The following is a 17838-nucleotide window of genomic DNA, read 5'->3' on the forward strand; positions in this document are numbered from 1 at the left end:
CTGAACTGACAAATTGCATCAGTCCATGGAGAGGAACGAGTGTTTCTCCTTTTTTTGATTTTGGGTATAACATGAAGACTTCTGGCTTAGATTCCCCATAGGCTCACACCATGACACCAAAAGTGTGTTGGAACCGTCTTCTTGGTAAATAAACTAATGAAAAGTGTAGATTTTATCATATGGGATCTAACAGAATGAAAAATCATCATCCTTATTTTAATATGGAAGTTTCCTCTTGATAAATTGAGAGTTTCCCACATAATAGTTATACCAAAGAGACAACATTCCTATGAAGTATAATTGTCAAGCACTATAATCCCCATTACAGAGGAAGGAAACAGAAGTATCTCATTCATTAATTTATTCATTCATCCATATATCCAATTGAGCATGGTGATACAAATATACTAGTTATGTTAAATCAAGTAATAAAACTCAAGAGTGCAAAAAAATTTAAAAGAAAATTGTCTCAACGTTGAGATCTCGCTCTTCCTAAGGCCAGAAAACTTCACTTGGTCAATTCCACCTGCATTTGTTACCCACAAATCTCTTCTGTCCCCACATAATTTCTGGCTAAAATGTAATCACTTTAGAATGATCTGATTCCCCTTGTTCTTCTCAGGGTAGCAACTAAACTCTTTGGGGTGGAGTGCATAGGTAGGAGGTAAGAAGAGATATCTGATTTCAGATGTGAACACCCTTGCCTTTGACCTCAGAAGCTGATGTCCACGTTTCCATTGCTTTTGGATCACTGATCTATGCACTCAGCTGTGTCCTTTATTTTGACCTCTAGGCCATTCAACCCTTTGTAGTCCTCCCAGCCTCTTTGAAGGGTCTTTATTGCCATAGACACTAAAGAACAGGTTTGAGGGCTTTCCTCTGGCTCTTCATACACAAATGTTTCATGCCAACATGCTGCTGTCTGTTGGCTTATTAAAGAAAACCCCCAGGACCTTGGTTGTTTTCCTGATCGCTGTGCTAGTAATAGAACTCAGATCTTTTCTGTCTTCAGATCTTAGGAACATATCTCGGGGTTCTGTTATTTTTAACTCCATAGTTTCTTTTAGGCTAATCTTGACTGTGAAGACGAGGCACAAGTCCCTTCTTGGGAGATACACACTAATACCTCTAGGATGAGAAAATTGGTTCCTCTTTGTGGCAGACTGCATTACTGTTTATAATTAAATCACCACCCATCACTGCCCTGTAAGATTGTACTCCATGCCTATTGACATGTGATTTGCCTCTGGAAGCTGTCGACTTCTCCAGTGACTTGGGGTTTGGATCTATGAAAGGTTTTGGCCAATAGGATTTGAGTGGACATGTCATGATACATTGGAGAAGCAGTTTTAAGAGGTTTCATGTGTTTCCACCAGCTCTCTGGCTCTTCCCACATGCCGTGAGAATTGCCAAGTCCCAAATAAGGGCTGCTTCTTCAGCCTGGGACCTGGAACAAGAAGACCCAGGGAGCTGATCCACAGCATGTTATTAATACAAACAAGAAAATTTTGTGGCAATTCGCCATTGGGATTTGGGCGTTATTTGCTTTTACAGCAAAACTAATACATTATGGTCTAATGTCTGTCTTTCTTTCAGCTCTTTAGAAGCTGAAAGTCATGAAGTACAGCTACTGCAAAACCAAACCTTGACTTATGAGACTATTGTCACACCATGAGCTTGAAATCTATTAAACAAACATCTGAGAGTTGCTTCTTCTTTCTTCCTGAGGCAGGGAAGGAAGTGCTCTGGCTGTTTGGGAAGAGTCTGAGACCAGAGGTAGAGGACATGGAAATGTAGGTGTATGTGTACAGAGCTGGGGGATGACACGCCTCAGTTAATATTTCATATTTTTGTCCTGACATACAAAACTGCACAAAAGAATGAAATATACCACTTGAAAACTCCAAGATAGCTATCCTTTCTATGCTTAAGGGATTTATAGGGCAGATTAGTCATTTCTTTAAGCAACTGTAACACGAGGCAATAAATACTAAGTGTGTCAGCGAGGTGTGCAGAGAAAGTGCTATGGAGCTCATTGAAGAAGAGGCCTTTAAGGATAGGTGGGATTTAGAAATGCAGGGATAGGTGAGAAAAAGCACTTTGCACTCAAGATGCAGATAGAGCTAAATTACAGAGGAGGGTGAGTGCCATGGATGGGGCCCATCCATGAGTAAACAAGTAAATGTGAGTGACTTTATTTTGTTCATTATTTAGGACACTGGTGGGAGGGTCAGGTCAGAAAGGTTAGCAGAGGTCCAGTTGCAGTCCTAGCTAAAGAGTGTAGACTGTGACATGGCTAAAGAGCATGCAGAAAAAGGACTGGAAAGTGGATTTCAGCAGCATTTATTATTTTAAAAACAATGTGTCCATGTAAAATTTCGACACATAAAGTATGTATACATAAACAGTTGGAGAATCAATTCAGAAAAATTCTGTTATCTATTTAACCATGATAGATTACTCTCCCCAAATGGCTTGGGTATACTAGCTGTGTGTGAATGATTGCTAAACAGTCACTGTATTTATGAAGTCACTTCTGGAAAACAGTCAATCTGGTTTGTTGTTAGTGGTACTGGATGCTATGTTTCAGTCAAAGAAACAGCCTTAATTGCCTGCAGTAGTTGCTTGCTATTAGGGCACATCTTGCTATATTTAGATCTCCTTAACATTTTAATTAATGATTAAAAAATAAGCACATGAATGTGTGAATATACCTAATGGCACTGAAGTGTACACTTAAATGGTGAAAATAATAAATTTATGTATATTTTGCCACCCTCGGTCCCCCCCCCCCCCCAATCTTCTTATGGAATAGTTTACAAATTAATAGAAGTTTGGAGCTGGAAATTCCTCAGCTCATCTCTCTAAGTCAACTCTACAGGTGTTGAAGTTGCCTACGTGATGATGTGACATTCTAGCATTAGATAACCTCTTCCTGGTCTTTCCTACTCTGCAGATAGGGATCCAGGGGTCAGGAGAAAGTCTTCTCTTTCGCTTGCCCACTGTAGCATAGGAGAGAGGGTGTGTGTGTGTGTCTGTGTGCCCTGGCGCACACACGCGCTCTTGTCTGATTGGAGACCTCTGAACCGTCAGCCGCGCTCTTCTTCCATCCTGGGGAGAGGTGCAGTTTAAAGGTTCTGTCACAGCACTTTAAAGGATCCTGGACAATTTGGCAGGAGCTTAGGAGGCAACCATCGGACTGAAGGCGCGGCTGGAGTGAAAAGGTTTGGATCTCAACGACAGGAGATGGAAGTTGGCAAAAGCTCTGCCCAAGCTTTTGCTCTGGATCAACTTTCCAGCGTGTTTGTGATGAACAGCACTTAGGACCTGTCCGCTGGGTGGTGCACCCTCCTTCCGCCCTGTGCTTGTTTCCCATTCCCGCCCCAGGGGCCCTGCTATCGCAGTGCCCGCACTTGTCCCGCGCACACCCGGCCTGTCAGTGATGCTGGACACACGCGTGCAGCCGCCGCGGCCGCCGCGGCTGGGCTGCCCCGCCTGGCACATGCGCAGTGGAGACGCCGGGCCGGCGCCTTCAGTCTCCTCCTCCGCCGCCTCCCGGTTCCGCAGTCACTTCCTGCAGCTGTTTCCCAGTGGGTACGGCTGGACTGACTTTTGACAGTCAGCCTTCAGCTGCGGAGGGGGCTTGGCGGGGGCCAGCCGGGAAAGTTGCGTCGAGAGAGGCGGAGTTGAGCCGGGCCGAGCCGGGTGCGCGGGGCAGACGGTGGCGGGCGCCCGGCGTGGACGCGGCGCCCAGACTCCCCGCGCGTCCCGAGGGTTCCGGTAAGTGCCGGCGATCGCGAGCCGCGGGGCATTTAGGACGAGCCCCGGAGCGACGGCGGCTAGCGGTTCTTTCGGGTGCGGGCTTTCCACCTGCCCTCCACGTGACAGGCTTGCGCTGCTGATATTTGTGTTTGTTTTTGAGCATTTCACGTGCACCTTTTGGATGGTCTAGGCGTGCTGCTGCCTTGGCCCTCACGCTTGCCCCCGCCCGGTGGGAGACCGGGGATTCCATCTTTCGTGATGGCATCCTTATGGGATCGAGGTGCGTGAGTGTGTGCGCGCTCGTGTTTATGCAGGCACATATTAGGAATGTAAGGTATACGTGGGCGATACTGAAGTGTATGTAGCTTAGATTCAAACGTGTAAATGGTTCCCTTGGGTTCGGAACCGTCTTAGCTGAGACTGGAAAACATTCGCCAATTCACCAAGGCCTCTTCTCCCCCAGATCCCTGCATTCTTCTGAATCTTCCTTATATGATAGACCTTGCCTCAGCTGATTATTTTTCTATTTTTCTCTCTTTCATTACTTCTCGCTGCGTTCTGATGACCTCTGAGTAATGCTCACCATTTCCCCTCATTTCCTGAATTCCCAATTACTGTAGACTTCCCTAGTTTGCTGTGGTACCAATAACCTGTTCCTTTACACTGTATTCTTTCCTCTGTAGGTTTCTCCAACTGAGAAAGTGATTGTCTTTAATACAGTATGTGAAAAGTAGGCCCCAGTCTGATCATGAAAACTATGCCATGATCATTCCTTTTCTTCAAACAGGGTACACCATGAAAGCTTGACTTTCTTTATTGTTCCCTCAACCCCTTCCAAACCAGGACGTTAACCACCATAAGTCCTTCGTTTATGCCACTTAAAGCATCAGATTGAATGGTTTTTAAGGTCTGAGGAATATATTATTTACATTAGCCATCAAGTTAGTTTCTTTTACTCTAATGCAGTAGTTGAACGGATCCGAGTCACATACGCTTTGGGTTTCTCTATATTCTATCACTAATGCTTTCACTAAAGACTAGGTTTTATTTCTTTTAGATTTAATTTTTATGTTAGGTTTTTTTTTTTTTTTCCTCCAAGCATGGTAATACTTGATGTAGTTGTCATGCACATATCCTTTTTGGGAGTTGACATTATCATTTTGCTTGTTAAATATCACAAGAAATAATTTTGGAATATCTGGCTATTCTTTAAAAATTATAAAGATAAAATGTGATAATGGGTAGTTCGTACTTGGCAAGAATTTTTTCCGTAATGCACAGGATTTTATCACCTCTGGCAGGGCCCTCTTGGACCTTTGTGCTTTGAGACTGGACTTTATTTTGATGGAAACCTGTAGGCAACACTGGGGGGATGCGTGCTGGAATTTCCTCAAGTGGGAGTGAGCTTTCATAAAACAAGTCCAGACATGTCTAGGCAATCAGTAGTGTTTGATTTTGTTTGTATTGTCAATTTCCTTTATCCAGATGTTTCAACACTCTCCTCCATTTTCTGAACTGGCAGCTTGTTTGTGGCAGTTTGGTAGCAGTATGTCTCTGTACAGGTGGCATGTGTAGTCTTTTAATATTACGGATTATTATAATTAGATAGCTAACTTTTTGAAAAAGTGGCTTTGTCTCCTTAGTTTTCCTTTTTCAAATATCCATGCCTGTGTTGTTTGATTTAATCGAGAAGAATAATATGATTATAGAGAATCTGACTTTTTAAAGGTTCTAAATCTGTATTGCTTTTCTTTATGTTCTTAGAGATATGGACAGTATACTTTTGCTTAAGAATAAAATAATATTGTTCTTTTAAATATTATGATGAATGAGAAGTATTGTTGAATATCATGACTAATAATTTTTGTATTTTGCTCTTAACTCCGTTATTTTGCCATTGCCCTGATATCCTCTGCTGCCCCCAGACCCTGAATTTAGTATAAAAGTTATTACTTGATTGCAGTTTCCACAGGTATACTTATAATTGTGCTAAAAGAGATGTTTAACTTTTTAAAATTTTGGTTAATTTTAGTAAATCTATTATCGTCAGAAAATGTACACATTTCTATTGCAGCTGGAAAATTTCAGCAGTTTAAAATAGCCATATTTTATTGACCAAGAAAAGAGGTTTTAATAGTGTTGAGAGAGTGGAAGGAGTTGTGTGTTTTGGAGTAAGGATTTTAATTTGGGTTAATTAGAATCATGGGAACTCAGAGTGTGTACTGTGGTTCATTTTGAGATACTCAGGGTTAGAAGATGCCAGCTGGGTGGGAGGCTGGAGAAACCATGTATAAAATTGAAGAGGTATTGGAACATATTGGATCTTTTCTGAGCGAAACAGAATTGAGATTATCAGTTACTTAATAAAAAGGAGAAAGGAAATTGCTGAAAGACCGATGAGGAACTAGAATTAAATTGGGCTAATGGTAGTGTGATCCATTACCTCATAGGACATTTAGTTGATACATTATTTTATGCAGGTAATTTATGGCTAGAAGAAGAGAAAATACTCTGATTTTTTTAGGCGGCTCATGAATGTAAGGCCATACAAAGTGGGGTCCTATGCTTAAGGGCCTACAGGGAGCAGGCAAGTAGCACAGATACAGACAGCAGGCTAAGTGGGGAAGAAGGTGGCCCCAAGAAGGCAAGCCTGGCTACTGGCCTCTCAGCCTCTCAGCACTGACTAGCTAATTGTCCATATAGGACCAGGTGCCAAGTGTTGCCAGATCCTCCTTTTATCAGGAGAGGCCAGGAATCTCTTGATTTTTAAATGTTGATGACTAATTCAATTTAAAAAGTGAAAGCAAAACAAAACACTGTATATTCCAAACAGAGGACATCTGAAGTTGCATGTGGCCCACACGCTGTCTACAGCCTCTGCTGGGAGGAATCATTGGCTTACCTATTTAACTATTACTGGTTGATGGGAAGGAACTCTTTTGTTTATTTTTGTTACACTGTAACTGAGTTATTCCTAAACTTCCTTGATATTTTAGCTAGCTCTCAGAGTGTTTTCAGGGTTCCAAGACATGACAGTCTTTATTTTGCTCTTTTTGACATCATCTGGATGGAAAGACTAGTTTGGATGGAAAGGAGACATTTGCTAAGGTTCTTAGCCTGTAGTGTTTTTGTCTATGCATAATTATCATCAAGAGTATTTAAGTGTAAGTGTGCCTGAGGGAAGGGGTCTGGACTAGGTGACCTTTGATGTCCATTTCAGCCATGTGACTTTTAGATTTAATTAGCCATGGATGCAATGCTATTAATGTTCATGGGCCAGAGGGACCGCAGTTGGAGCTGTGCCAAGCAAAATAAAGCGAAATCTATAAAGCTGTTCTCAGTGGAAGAGCATAGTGTCAGTGTGGATTAACAGACAGGGGAGGTCTGCTAGAGGAGGCAAAAAGAAATCCCAAAGGTGGCTTGGAGAAGTAGAGGAAGGGGTCAGGTGGTGTGGTCATTTACATGTCGTATTGCTGAGGTCACATTTTTAAGTGAGCATTTTTTTTTTTCCCCTCTTGATTCAGATTTGAAGACCTGACTTCTCATCGCCCATTGGATTATGCCCAAGGCTTTCCTACCCAATGATCCTCTTGCAACACGCCGGGCTTCCTCTGCCTAAGCGGCCCTCATCCTCTCCTCCTATGTCAGTGGCCGCCAGGTCTACAGGAACCTTGCAGCTTCCGCCACAGAAGCCTTTTGGGCAGGAGGCTTCCTTGCCTCTTGCAGGGGAAGAGGAGTTACCTAAGGGAGGAGAGCAAGACTCTGCCCTGGAGGAGCTATGTAAGCCCCTGTACTGCAAACTCTGCAATGTCACCTTGAACTCAGCGCAGCAAGCCCAGGCTCATTATCAGGTAAGGAAAGAAAAGAAAACCAGGAATTTAGTGAGAGAATGTTTTAGGGCTTTGCCCATTTCAGAGTCATGTCTCCAGATATGACCAATTGTGCCTGGAATAATCAAGATGGCTTAGTGAAGAACTAGATATTAGTTTGTCTGATAAAAAAGCATAAGGTTCCTACATTAAAAGAGAGCATCACGTTTCACAGAATGGGCTCTCAACGTAACTGTGTGGCATTTGATAGCTTACTATTTGTTGTAGGCAAACGTTCATCATCTGTGCTCGTGGACCAATGTGCAATCCTCAGGTGAATAGGTATTTGAAACATAATGTACCAAGCTCAGTTCAAATGGTTTATAAGAATTAGCCTTATAAATATTATCTTGTAGCTAATACAGTTTATCTCAGTGCAAGGTAATCTCTATGAATCTTACACTTTGTCTCTTTGACCTCTGACTCTTCTTATATAACCTGTCACTCCTAAGGAAAACATGTATTTTTCTGTCGTTAGAATAAAATGACGTTGGAATATTGAGCCTTATCCTTCATAGGAAGCATACTGTGGTTTCTTTTAGCCCGTTAGTGTGAACTGATAATCATTTCTAAGGTTTAAAGCTTTCACCTCCATGTAGAATGGCTAGCGGAAAGGACAATTTTAAAGGGTGTTATTACCTAAGAACAAATAGAAAGCTAACTTTTGGCTCGAAAGAGAGGGTACGGTATTTCTTTTTATTGTAGATTGCTATCCGTATACAATGATGTAATTTCCTTTTTTGGAAAAAGGCGACCTGAGAAGCAACTGGGGCCAAACACCACTGAATGAAAGGATGTCTTCTGGGTCAGCATTGATTTGGCTGTTTATTCTTTGCACGAGTAGCTGCGATAGTAAGACGTAAGGTAGAAAGATGACTTATACAAGTATTTCTTCCATCGTGCCACTATAACCATCTCTAACTTACGCGTTTTATTCACTGTAAGTGTAAATCTTTTTTGTTTTGTTTTGATCCTAAAGACTGATGACTGTGTCACTTGGTGATTGTACATCAGAAATATTGTGATGGTATATTGTTTTCCTGGGGATTTGGGGGAAGAGACAATGTGTGGCTTTCCTGGAGTTCCCTTTGTTTGGGTTTGTTTGACCCTCAGGTGCAGAGGATTGAGTTAATTATATCTCAGATCTTGGCACATGTCCTCATTGGTGCATGAATGCATCTTCTGGTTTTATTTTTACATTTTCTCCCCTTCTCCAGCCCCACTCTCATTCTCTCTGTGTACCACTCTCCACCACAGTGTTTGATACAGGGTCTTCCTTTGCCTCTTTTACTGTTTGAGGGGAGTCAGGATGATGCTTGTCAAACCCAAGACTCAGTGCTAGTTTTCCTCTTCATTTATTCCTGCAGAATGGCCAGTTTTATAGGCTAAGACTCACTTTGAAAAATCAAGCTTAAGTTCTCAAGTTTTGATTTTTAAGTCATTAACTTGAGAGAAAACCTACCTGTGTGTGCCCTTTAAAGAAGAGTTGTGAGGTAAAACTCTTGGGCAGTGTGTAATTTTAATATGTGTGTATGGATTATATCTGTATCTCCTGCCTTTTTTCCCCTCCTAATATCACGTTATGGCTCTATAGACAGTAATGGATGCTTCTGGTTATGAATAGAGAGAATTCAATTTGAAGAGGGTCATTGGATTATAAGGCTTAACCTAGATAAGAAACAATCTGCATTTATTTGTTGTTGTTTTTTCTTTGATTTTACATTTGTGTGTGTGTGTGTGCGCGCACACATGTGTGCTCTGAACTTTTTAGTTGGTAAGATTAGTAATTGTACTTAATTTCAGCTCTGTTCATGATATGGTAAATATGTAAATTAGAAAACATGAGAACAGGGAAGTGAAATTTAGATAAATGTCTCTATAATCAGAATTTTTAAGGGGAAAAGTTGGAGAAGGATAGCCTGTCATAGTGGATAATTTAAGCATCCAAGAACTAGGGTAAAAATAGAGTAAAGAGAAGCAAGTGGGTATAAAGAAAGTAGAACCTAATGGAAAATTAAAAGTTTGGGGTTTTTCTAAGTTTGTTTCTAAGAGCTTAGAAGCAAAGATTTGAAAGAAGTCAGTGTTATTGTTAAAGAGGGAGGTTTTTTGTTTTTGTTTTCCCTTTACAGAGAAACAAGGGAAAGCAGTTAATGTATGACATGTGAAAGTATGGAACAATTTTATTAGCATAGTATAGAAGGAAAGTTAATTTTATTTATTTATTTATTTATTTACTTATTTATTTAGAGAGAGAGAGAGAGGGAGAGAGAGAGAATCCCGAACAGGCTCTGTGCTGTCAGCGTAGATCCTGATGCAGGGCTCGATCTCATGAACTGTGAGATTGTGACCTGAGCTGAAATCAAGAGCCAGATGCTGAATGGACTGAGCCACCCAGGCACCCGGAGGAAAGTTAATTTTAGAAGTAAAATCTGAATGTCAACAAGATAGATGTGGTTGAGATGAGCGAGTGTGGATCAAAGAGTAGGTCAGAATAATAAACAGTCAGAGCATGGACATAACTTAGAGGTGGGTGAAACCACTACAGAAGGGAAACAGAAATGTCAGCCTGTAAGATGCATCAAAGGCTAATAGACAGTACACCAATAGACAATGATTAAAAACGGCTACTGAAGGGGCGCCTGAGTGGCTCAGTCGGTTGAACATCCGACTTCGGTTCAGGTCATGATCTCACGGTTCAGTTCAGTTGCTGAGTTTGAGCCCTGCATTGCCATCTCGGCTGTCAGCACAGAGTCTGCTTCAGATCCTCTGACCCCTTCTCCCTCTGCCCCTCCCCTGCTCTCTCTCTCTCTCTCTCTCAAACATAAATAAACATTAAAAAAAATTAAAAAGAAAAGGGCTACTGAAGTCCAGGGTAAGACCAGTGAGTAAGGCTTACCAAGAACCAGGAATAGGCAGAACAGCAATGATTGTAAGTAGGCTAATAAAACAAAGTGGTTGATGAGGTGATGGAAAGTTTTACTTCTGAAAACCTGCTTTATAATTTTTAATACCGAGTGATACCAAGACCACAAATTCACTATTTCTCTTATGCGTGAGATAAAAGGGGTCAGTGGTAGCCTGTTTATAAGCTAGAAACAGGTTTGTGTGAAATGATAAATCACGGTGATTACATTACTCAAAACGTTTTAGTCAGTTGGTGCCATTGTTGAAATCGCAAAGTTTCAAATTGCCCAGGGTATTATAAACAACCTTCAGTGTGGTGTGGGCAGTGTTATGCTAGAGTCTAACTGTATCATGTTCCAGAAATCCAGGACACACAATGGAAGCTGCTCAATATTTCCCTTTAAACTCACCACCTTCTTTCCCTGACATCCTGATGTTCCTGTGTTGGGGCTGCCTTCGCAATGACCCCTGTGTATCTGTGGTCACCACAGATTTAGTTTTATTCCCAGGTCTTTTTAACCCAGTCCATCTGCTTCAAAATACCCTGAGTTGTTTTACTTTTAATGAGATTACCTGTTTTTACAGTCTCACAATTATGGCTTCAGTTATATCTTAATTTAAAATAAAACCTGTGGAGGAAAAACATATCTTCGTTTTATTAAAATCTGTCTGCAGGCTTCAGGTCACTTAGGGCAAGCCTGGCATGGAGTAACACAACACTGTTTTAGCAGCAGACATGCCCAGAGGAAGAACTACTTTGGATAGAAGGTCGTTAGCAGAAATAAAACAAGCAACCAAAAATGGATAAATTTTGCCAGGGCATCCACAATTGAAAATAAAGTCAACCAATTTATTTGCTAATTTGTGTGTCGATTTGAAAAATAACTGCTCACTCAAGGTGCATTTCCAAAGTTTGTCATAAACATAGATCTATTTCTATTTGTAATATTTAGCAGCTAAATAACAATGTACTGTATTAATTAGATTAATTTGAAAGGGAGACAGAATGCAGGTTAAAAAAAGTAGTTCTACAGTTGTGATGCTGATTGTAGTGATGTTAATTGATAATGCAGAGAATGCAATTGATGTTATCCCAAAGTTTAGAGTACTGATTTTGGTATTTATATTTTAACATTGGCTACCCGGTTTCATGATCAGCAACTCTAATCGCAGCTAATTTTTATGTTTTTCAAAATTCTCCCATCTGGTTGTTTTCCAAACGAACTTGCAGTGGACTGAGTTTAGTCAAAATGCACTTACTACAAGACAGGAGGTCTCTATGATCCTGCCGGTGGCTGTGTCTCACCAGCTTTCTGCCTCTCCGTCCTAGTCCCCTTGACCTCGTTGCTTCTTATTTCAGAAGAGTACATATCCCTTCTTCTGTTCGAGGCTGATTCCCTGCCCTAACTGTGGATTTCATCACCTGTCATCACTTCTTTACTTCGATCAAATTAAAAACCTGCTCAGGTTTTTCTATATAAATAAAAATAGCAACAGCAACCTTTCCTGTGCTTTTAATCCCTTTCTTTGGCAACTTTTCTCTTCTCTCCTAAGAGTTCTGACAGGTATAATTGTCCTCTCCTGGTCTTCATTTTCTATTCATTCACTGCATTCTGATTTCCGTTCCAATATTCTACTGAAATGGTCCTTTCCAAGGTCACCTGTGGTCTTACAGGTCAAATCTAGTTCTTTCTCGACCTTTTGTAGCATTTGCCACTAGGAACAGCTTCCTCAAAACACTTAAAGAAATTTTAACTCAAAATAATGCATATAGAACAAAGGGCATATAATGAAAAGCAGTAATCACCTCTTCTCTCTTCCTCTTCTATCCCTTCCTTTTCTTCTCCATTCTGCCTTCCAACTCTCATCTTGTGTTGGCGATAGTTTTACTTTGACACTGTTAAGGTTGATCACATTTTTGTTTATTTGATAATCAAATTAAAATTTCTGTTGCTCTATTTATAAGGTTGATTCCAATTGTTGAAAGTTGACATTCAGCTTTTGCATTACTATGAGGAGGGGACTATTGTCCACAGTAGAACTGTTTTCTTCTCTGTTTCTAATGTCTCGATCCCATGCTACTCAAAAGTGAAGTTCAAATGGATGACCCTTTCTTGAATGCCACCAGTTGCTCAAAATCATGCCCTTTTTAGTTCGTTTCATATGTAGATTTTAACTTAGAAATAATCTTTTGTTTTTCCTCGAGTTTCTGATACTTTAAAAACATAGGGAGAAGAATCTTATGAATTTATAACAATTGCTAGCTTCTTAATCTTTGTTTTTATTGCTTACAATCCGTTTTATTTATCCTTATTAGACCCACTGATTTCCTATTCTAGTTTGGACTAGTTGTTTCACATTTGAATCCTGACTTCATTCTGCAGCTTATTGTATATCCTAGAGTTTTTCATTGCTTTTCTTCTTGTGCCTTCTTTTTCTTACATAATATATCTTTATCATATCCCCATTTTCCCCTCCAGTGCGTCGCACTTTCCACTGTGTGGAATCCCCCCTTTATCCCAGATCCCTCCATCCTCCCATGCTCTCTGGGTTTGCTGCAGCGATGTCAATTTTGGATTTCTCTTCTTCGCTCTCTGGCTTGGACAACGCTTTTCTAAATATACATGTTTTCTTCCTGTCTTTCTATTTTCCAATCTTGTTTTATTGAAGTACCTCTTCACATTACTTGAAGGAAGAAAGAATAAATATAAATGTATGTTACAATACATCTCTCTCTTTAAAATAAAGTGAGGGAGTAATAAGAAATAAATTTTTCTGAGCCCTTGTATGTCTAAAAATGTGTGTATTATGTTTTCTTATGTGACAGTTTATTTTCATGTTGAAATTTTCTTTCCTAAGAATGTTAAAGGCTATACCTCATTGTGTGTGCATGTGTGTGTGTTTTTTGTTTTTTTTTTTTTTTTTTTTTTTTTGTAATCTAGCATCGCTGAAGAGAAATCTTACTCTGATTCTTACTCTTTTGTGGGTGACCTACTTTAATTTTGGAACTTTTCTCCTTGGAAGCTTTTAGGCTCTCCTTTTGATCCCCAATATCTGAAATTTCACAGTGATGGATGTGTTTAGTTGTGCCTCTTTTCCCATTGGCCTTGGTCAGTGCTAGTAGTTCCTTTCAATTTGCATATTCCTGTTTCTCTTGAGCTCTGGGGATTTTCTTTAATGCTGTTTCCTTGATAAAATTCTTTTCTATACTTTCTCTCTTTTTCTGGCAATTCTGGTAGCCCTTGCCTAGACTAGCTGGATCGATTCTTTATATTGCTTATCTCTTCTCTCTTTCATCATTCCTTTATTTCTAAGAGGTATTGAATTCTAACTCTATATTGAATTTTTTTACTTTGGCATTTATGTCTTTAATTTTTAAGGGTCTCTTGTTTTCTTACCGTTTCCTTTGCTAGTATCTATTCTGTAGGCTATTAGTTTAGAACATGAAATCATGCACTTTGGGGTCAGACTAGTCTTCAAATTGTAGTCTCACTAGTTACTAGATGTATGACATTGGAAATATATCCTAACTCCTCTCTGCCTTATGATGAAGAAGATGATGATGTCACTAGTAATAGTATGTGTAAGACATTTAGAAAAGTTTCTGGTACCTGAGATGGTTCTTAATACTGTTGACTTTTCCTAGGGTGCAGTGAGGCGTGGTGGCTCAGGATTGACCCCAGCTCTGCCACTTACTTGTGGCTTTGGGCAAGTTTTATCCTATTTTATTAACTTTTCAGTTTGAATAACCTTTAACTTACAAGCTGGTTCCAGAAACACTACCAAAAATTTCTGCATGTACCTCATCCGGATTCCCCAAATATAACTATAACTATATTTTATAACTATAGTACAATGATCAAAATCAGAAAATTAACACTGATAACAATAATATTATCTAATCTACAGACTACATTTCACCAGTTGTCTAATGGGGTCCTTTTCCTGGTTCTAGGATCCAATCCAGGATGAAATTTTGCATGGGGTTGTTATGTCTCCTTTAATCTAGACAGGTTGAGTTTTTTCTTTGTTTTTTACAATCTTGCAATTTTTGAAGAGTAGTTTTGTAGAATATCCCAATTTGGGTTTGATTGATGTTTTCTCATTATTAAGCTCAGATTCTGTGGGTTTTTTTTTTTTGACACAAATACCACAGAAGTGATGTTGCATCATTCCCCATGCATCATACTGGGAAGGAGATGATATGAAAATTTTGCATCATTGGTGCTGTTGACTTTCGTCACTGGTTAAGGTGGTGCCTGCCAGGGTTCTTCTTTATAAAGTTACTATTTTTCTTCTTGTGTTTAATAAGTATCATGTGGGGAGGTACTTTGAGACTCTGTGAGTATTTTATTTCTTATGGTATTTTCACTGAGTAATTTTAACATCCATTGATGATTCTTTCCTGCAGTGATTATTACTGTGGTGTTTGCCAAATGGTGATTTTTCTGTTTTAATTATTCTTTCTACCTTTATTAGTTGGAATTTTACCTTAAGGAAGAGCTTTCTGCTTTCATTCAATCACCATAGATTATGGATTCTTATTTTATTCTACGGATATAATGTATTATTATCATCATTTATTCCGATGTTTCTGTTGTCCCAGATTTGAAAAGTGTGAGAATCTTCAAGCTGGTGCCTGTGTCCTTTTAACACATCCCTGTAATTTTTGTCATGCTTCCTTAATTCCTGAATACAAAAGATTCTAGGATTTTCTTGTATTTTCCCTATGCTAGCCACTTCTTCAAGGAGCCAGGTATACTTCTATTGGAAAATGGTGTTTAGAAACCAAAATCTGAGTGCAAGGCATACTCTTTGCTACTGGGATGTTAGTGTTTCTAGATGATCTTAGTGGCAGAGCTAGTTATATATATTTATGTGTACACACATTTATATATACTTATGTGCATGTATGTTGAAAACTGAGTTCAGATTGAAACTTCCAATTTCAGTACAATAGGACAGTGTTCGTTCTAGCCTTTCATCTTTTCTTAATGTTTAATTTCTTTCTGGGATAGTGAAAAACGTAGGCACTCATTAACCACAACTCACTCACACTCTCTCTCTCTCTCTCTCTCTCTCTCTCTCTCTCTCTACATAGTTTGGGGATTGATAAGCTACATCCCCATGAAAAACCTACTAACCAGAGGATAATATTTGTGTATTGTTCTTTTTGTCTTTAGCATGATATATAGTAAAAATATTGCTTTAAAAAGTTACTTAGGTTACAGAGATGCTGCCTGCTATAAGGTTCTTGTTTTGTAAAGTTACTATTTTTCTTTTTGTGTTTAATAAGTTTCGTGGGGGTGATACTTTAAGACCATGTGAATAGTTCCCCACCCCTCCATTCAGTATTGTTGTGTTATTCATTTTTTTATACAAAAGGTTTGTTTGTTTCTGTTTGTATTTTGAGTCCTCCCCAATTCTTGTTGACTTTGATTCTTTTTCTAAGTTTGTGAAATGTTAATACAGTTCTAAAAGTAAGAACTATACAAAAATGTATACTTAGGAATGTATATCACATCCTATTATAACTTGTAGTCCATTCTCATATCCCTATTATTTATAGGTTTTAAGTGATCTTACTATCCCGTTCAGTTATTTAATGTATTATCTGGTTTGTCAGTTAAGGGTTTTTTATTTTAACGTTTATTTATTTTTGAGAGAGAGAAAGGGAGAGGGGCAGAGAGAGAGAGAGGGAGACACAGAACCTGAAGCAGGCTCCAGGCTCTGAGCTGTCAGCACAGAACCTGATGTGGGGCTCAAACTCACAAACCACGAGATCATGACCTGAGCCAAAGTCAGACACTTAACCAACTGAGCCACACAGGCCCCCCTCTGGTTTGTCAGTTTTTAATGGTATTCCAGCTAAATAACCTATTGCAGAATCAATGGGCTTGTTCTACTTTCCTCTTCCTTTTTCTGTTTTTTGTTGCATGATTTCCATTGTGTCGTGTAATATTTGAACATCAATCTTTCATCCTGATCTCCACGTTTTATTTAGTTTTTGATCTAGAATTATATCTATGAAAACAGTTACCATCAGCCCTTTTGCTGAAGTTTTCCCAGTCATTTTTTGGTTGAACGAAGCTCCAAAAGATTCCTCAAGCAGGACTTACACGTCCTGAGTTCCTAAGGTTGTGTATGTTGAAAATGTTTTTCTGTAGTCCTGACCCTTGACACAGGGACAGTGGGCTATACATAAAATCCTTGGTTGACACTTTCATTACGTGTCATTAAAAAAAAATGCTTCTCAGCTACTGCCTTGTTTTACATATTGTGGATGCCATTCTAATTCTTATGCATTTGTAAGTTATTTGGTCTTTTTGCTTGGAAAGCTTGAGGCTTTTTCTTTTCTTTTTCTTTGAAATTTCATACCTTTTGAAAAATATACTTCAGATTTGATTGTTCTAGGTTGATTTTCCCAGAAACCTGGCGTGCCTTTTCAATATGTAGATTCAGGTCTTGATTTACTTTTGGACAATTTTCTTGGGTTGTAACTTCAAATATTCTATTTGAATATGGTTTCAAATATTCTATTTGGCTGTTTTGTTTTTTTTGTCTTTCAGGGGCTCCAGTTTTACATAAAGTATTCCTTCTTGTCCTCCATTTCCATTGCTTCCTCTCTGAGCTTATAAGATTTTTGTCTTTATATTGTTTTATTTTCTAGACTGCTTTTCTGTCTTTCTTCGGTGTCTCTTAGTACATTTTCATTTGTGTCTGTTTTCCTTTGGCACGCATTTACTTCTCATTTTTGATAAAATTCTCTTTTTTCTTTCCTAAGTTTAATTACCCTTCTTTTCATTTCTTACTCTGTTGTCCATTTTCCCTTGTACCTCTTGGATTCTGATTTAAGGTGATAAGGTGATGTTTCAGATTTCCAAATAAATGACTATATTAGTTCAAATTGGAGTATTGTCTTAATGGTTTTCTTCTGTTTCATATGTTTTTTTTTGGGGGTGGAGTTCATTGGCTGAGATGTGTTAATTTTTTTGGTAATAACTTTGTATAGAATTGATTAGTTTTCAAAAATAAAACAAAATAAAGAACTGACTGGTTTTCATGTGTTCATTATGAGGATTTGGGGTGCTTTATGAGAGTCTTAATTCAGTGACAGTCTCTTCTGTGACCGTAGCAAAGTTCAGTTCTTCAGGTTTTGTTTTTTTGTTTTTTTTTTTTTTTTGTGGTTTGTATGTCCTCTAATTTTTGTTGTTGTTGTTTTGTAGGATGCTAGCTTTTCCTGTTTTGTTGTTTCCCGCCCTGTGCCTCCCATGTGCCAAAAGGTGCCTCTCCCTGCCTTCTT

The 17838-nt window shown here is 39.1% G+C and overlaps 1 protein-coding gene across 4 annotated transcripts in view; it reads left to right on the forward strand.

Annotated features, from left to right (window-relative positions):
• The first annotated feature begins 3532 nt into the window (after positions 1-3532).
• The window catches only part of ZMAT3 (zinc finger matrin-type 3), a 32575-nt gene continuing 18269 nt past the window's right edge, over positions 3533-17838 (forward strand). Inside the window, exons 1-2 of one of the 4 annotated variants that reach the window (XM_015071017.3) lie at positions 3533-3780; positions 7287-7613. In XM_015071017.3, coding sequence (XP_014926503.1) covers positions 7344-7613 — 270 coding nt within the window. In that variant the 5' untranslated portion in view covers positions 3533-3780; positions 7287-7343. Of the gene's footprint in view, positions 3781-3813; positions 4043-7124; positions 7178-7286; positions 7614-17838 lie in introns of those variants that run through there. The other 3 variants (XM_015071021.3, XM_027061396.2, XM_015071019.3) reach the window with 3 other exon arrangements.

This window comes from Acinonyx jubatus, chromosome C2 (genome assembly GCF_027475565.1).
Source record: "Acinonyx jubatus isolate Ajub_Pintada_27869175 chromosome C2, VMU_Ajub_asm_v1.0, whole genome shotgun sequence".
Taxonomy (NCBI): Eukaryota; Metazoa; Chordata; class Mammalia; order Carnivora; family Felidae; genus Acinonyx; species Acinonyx jubatus.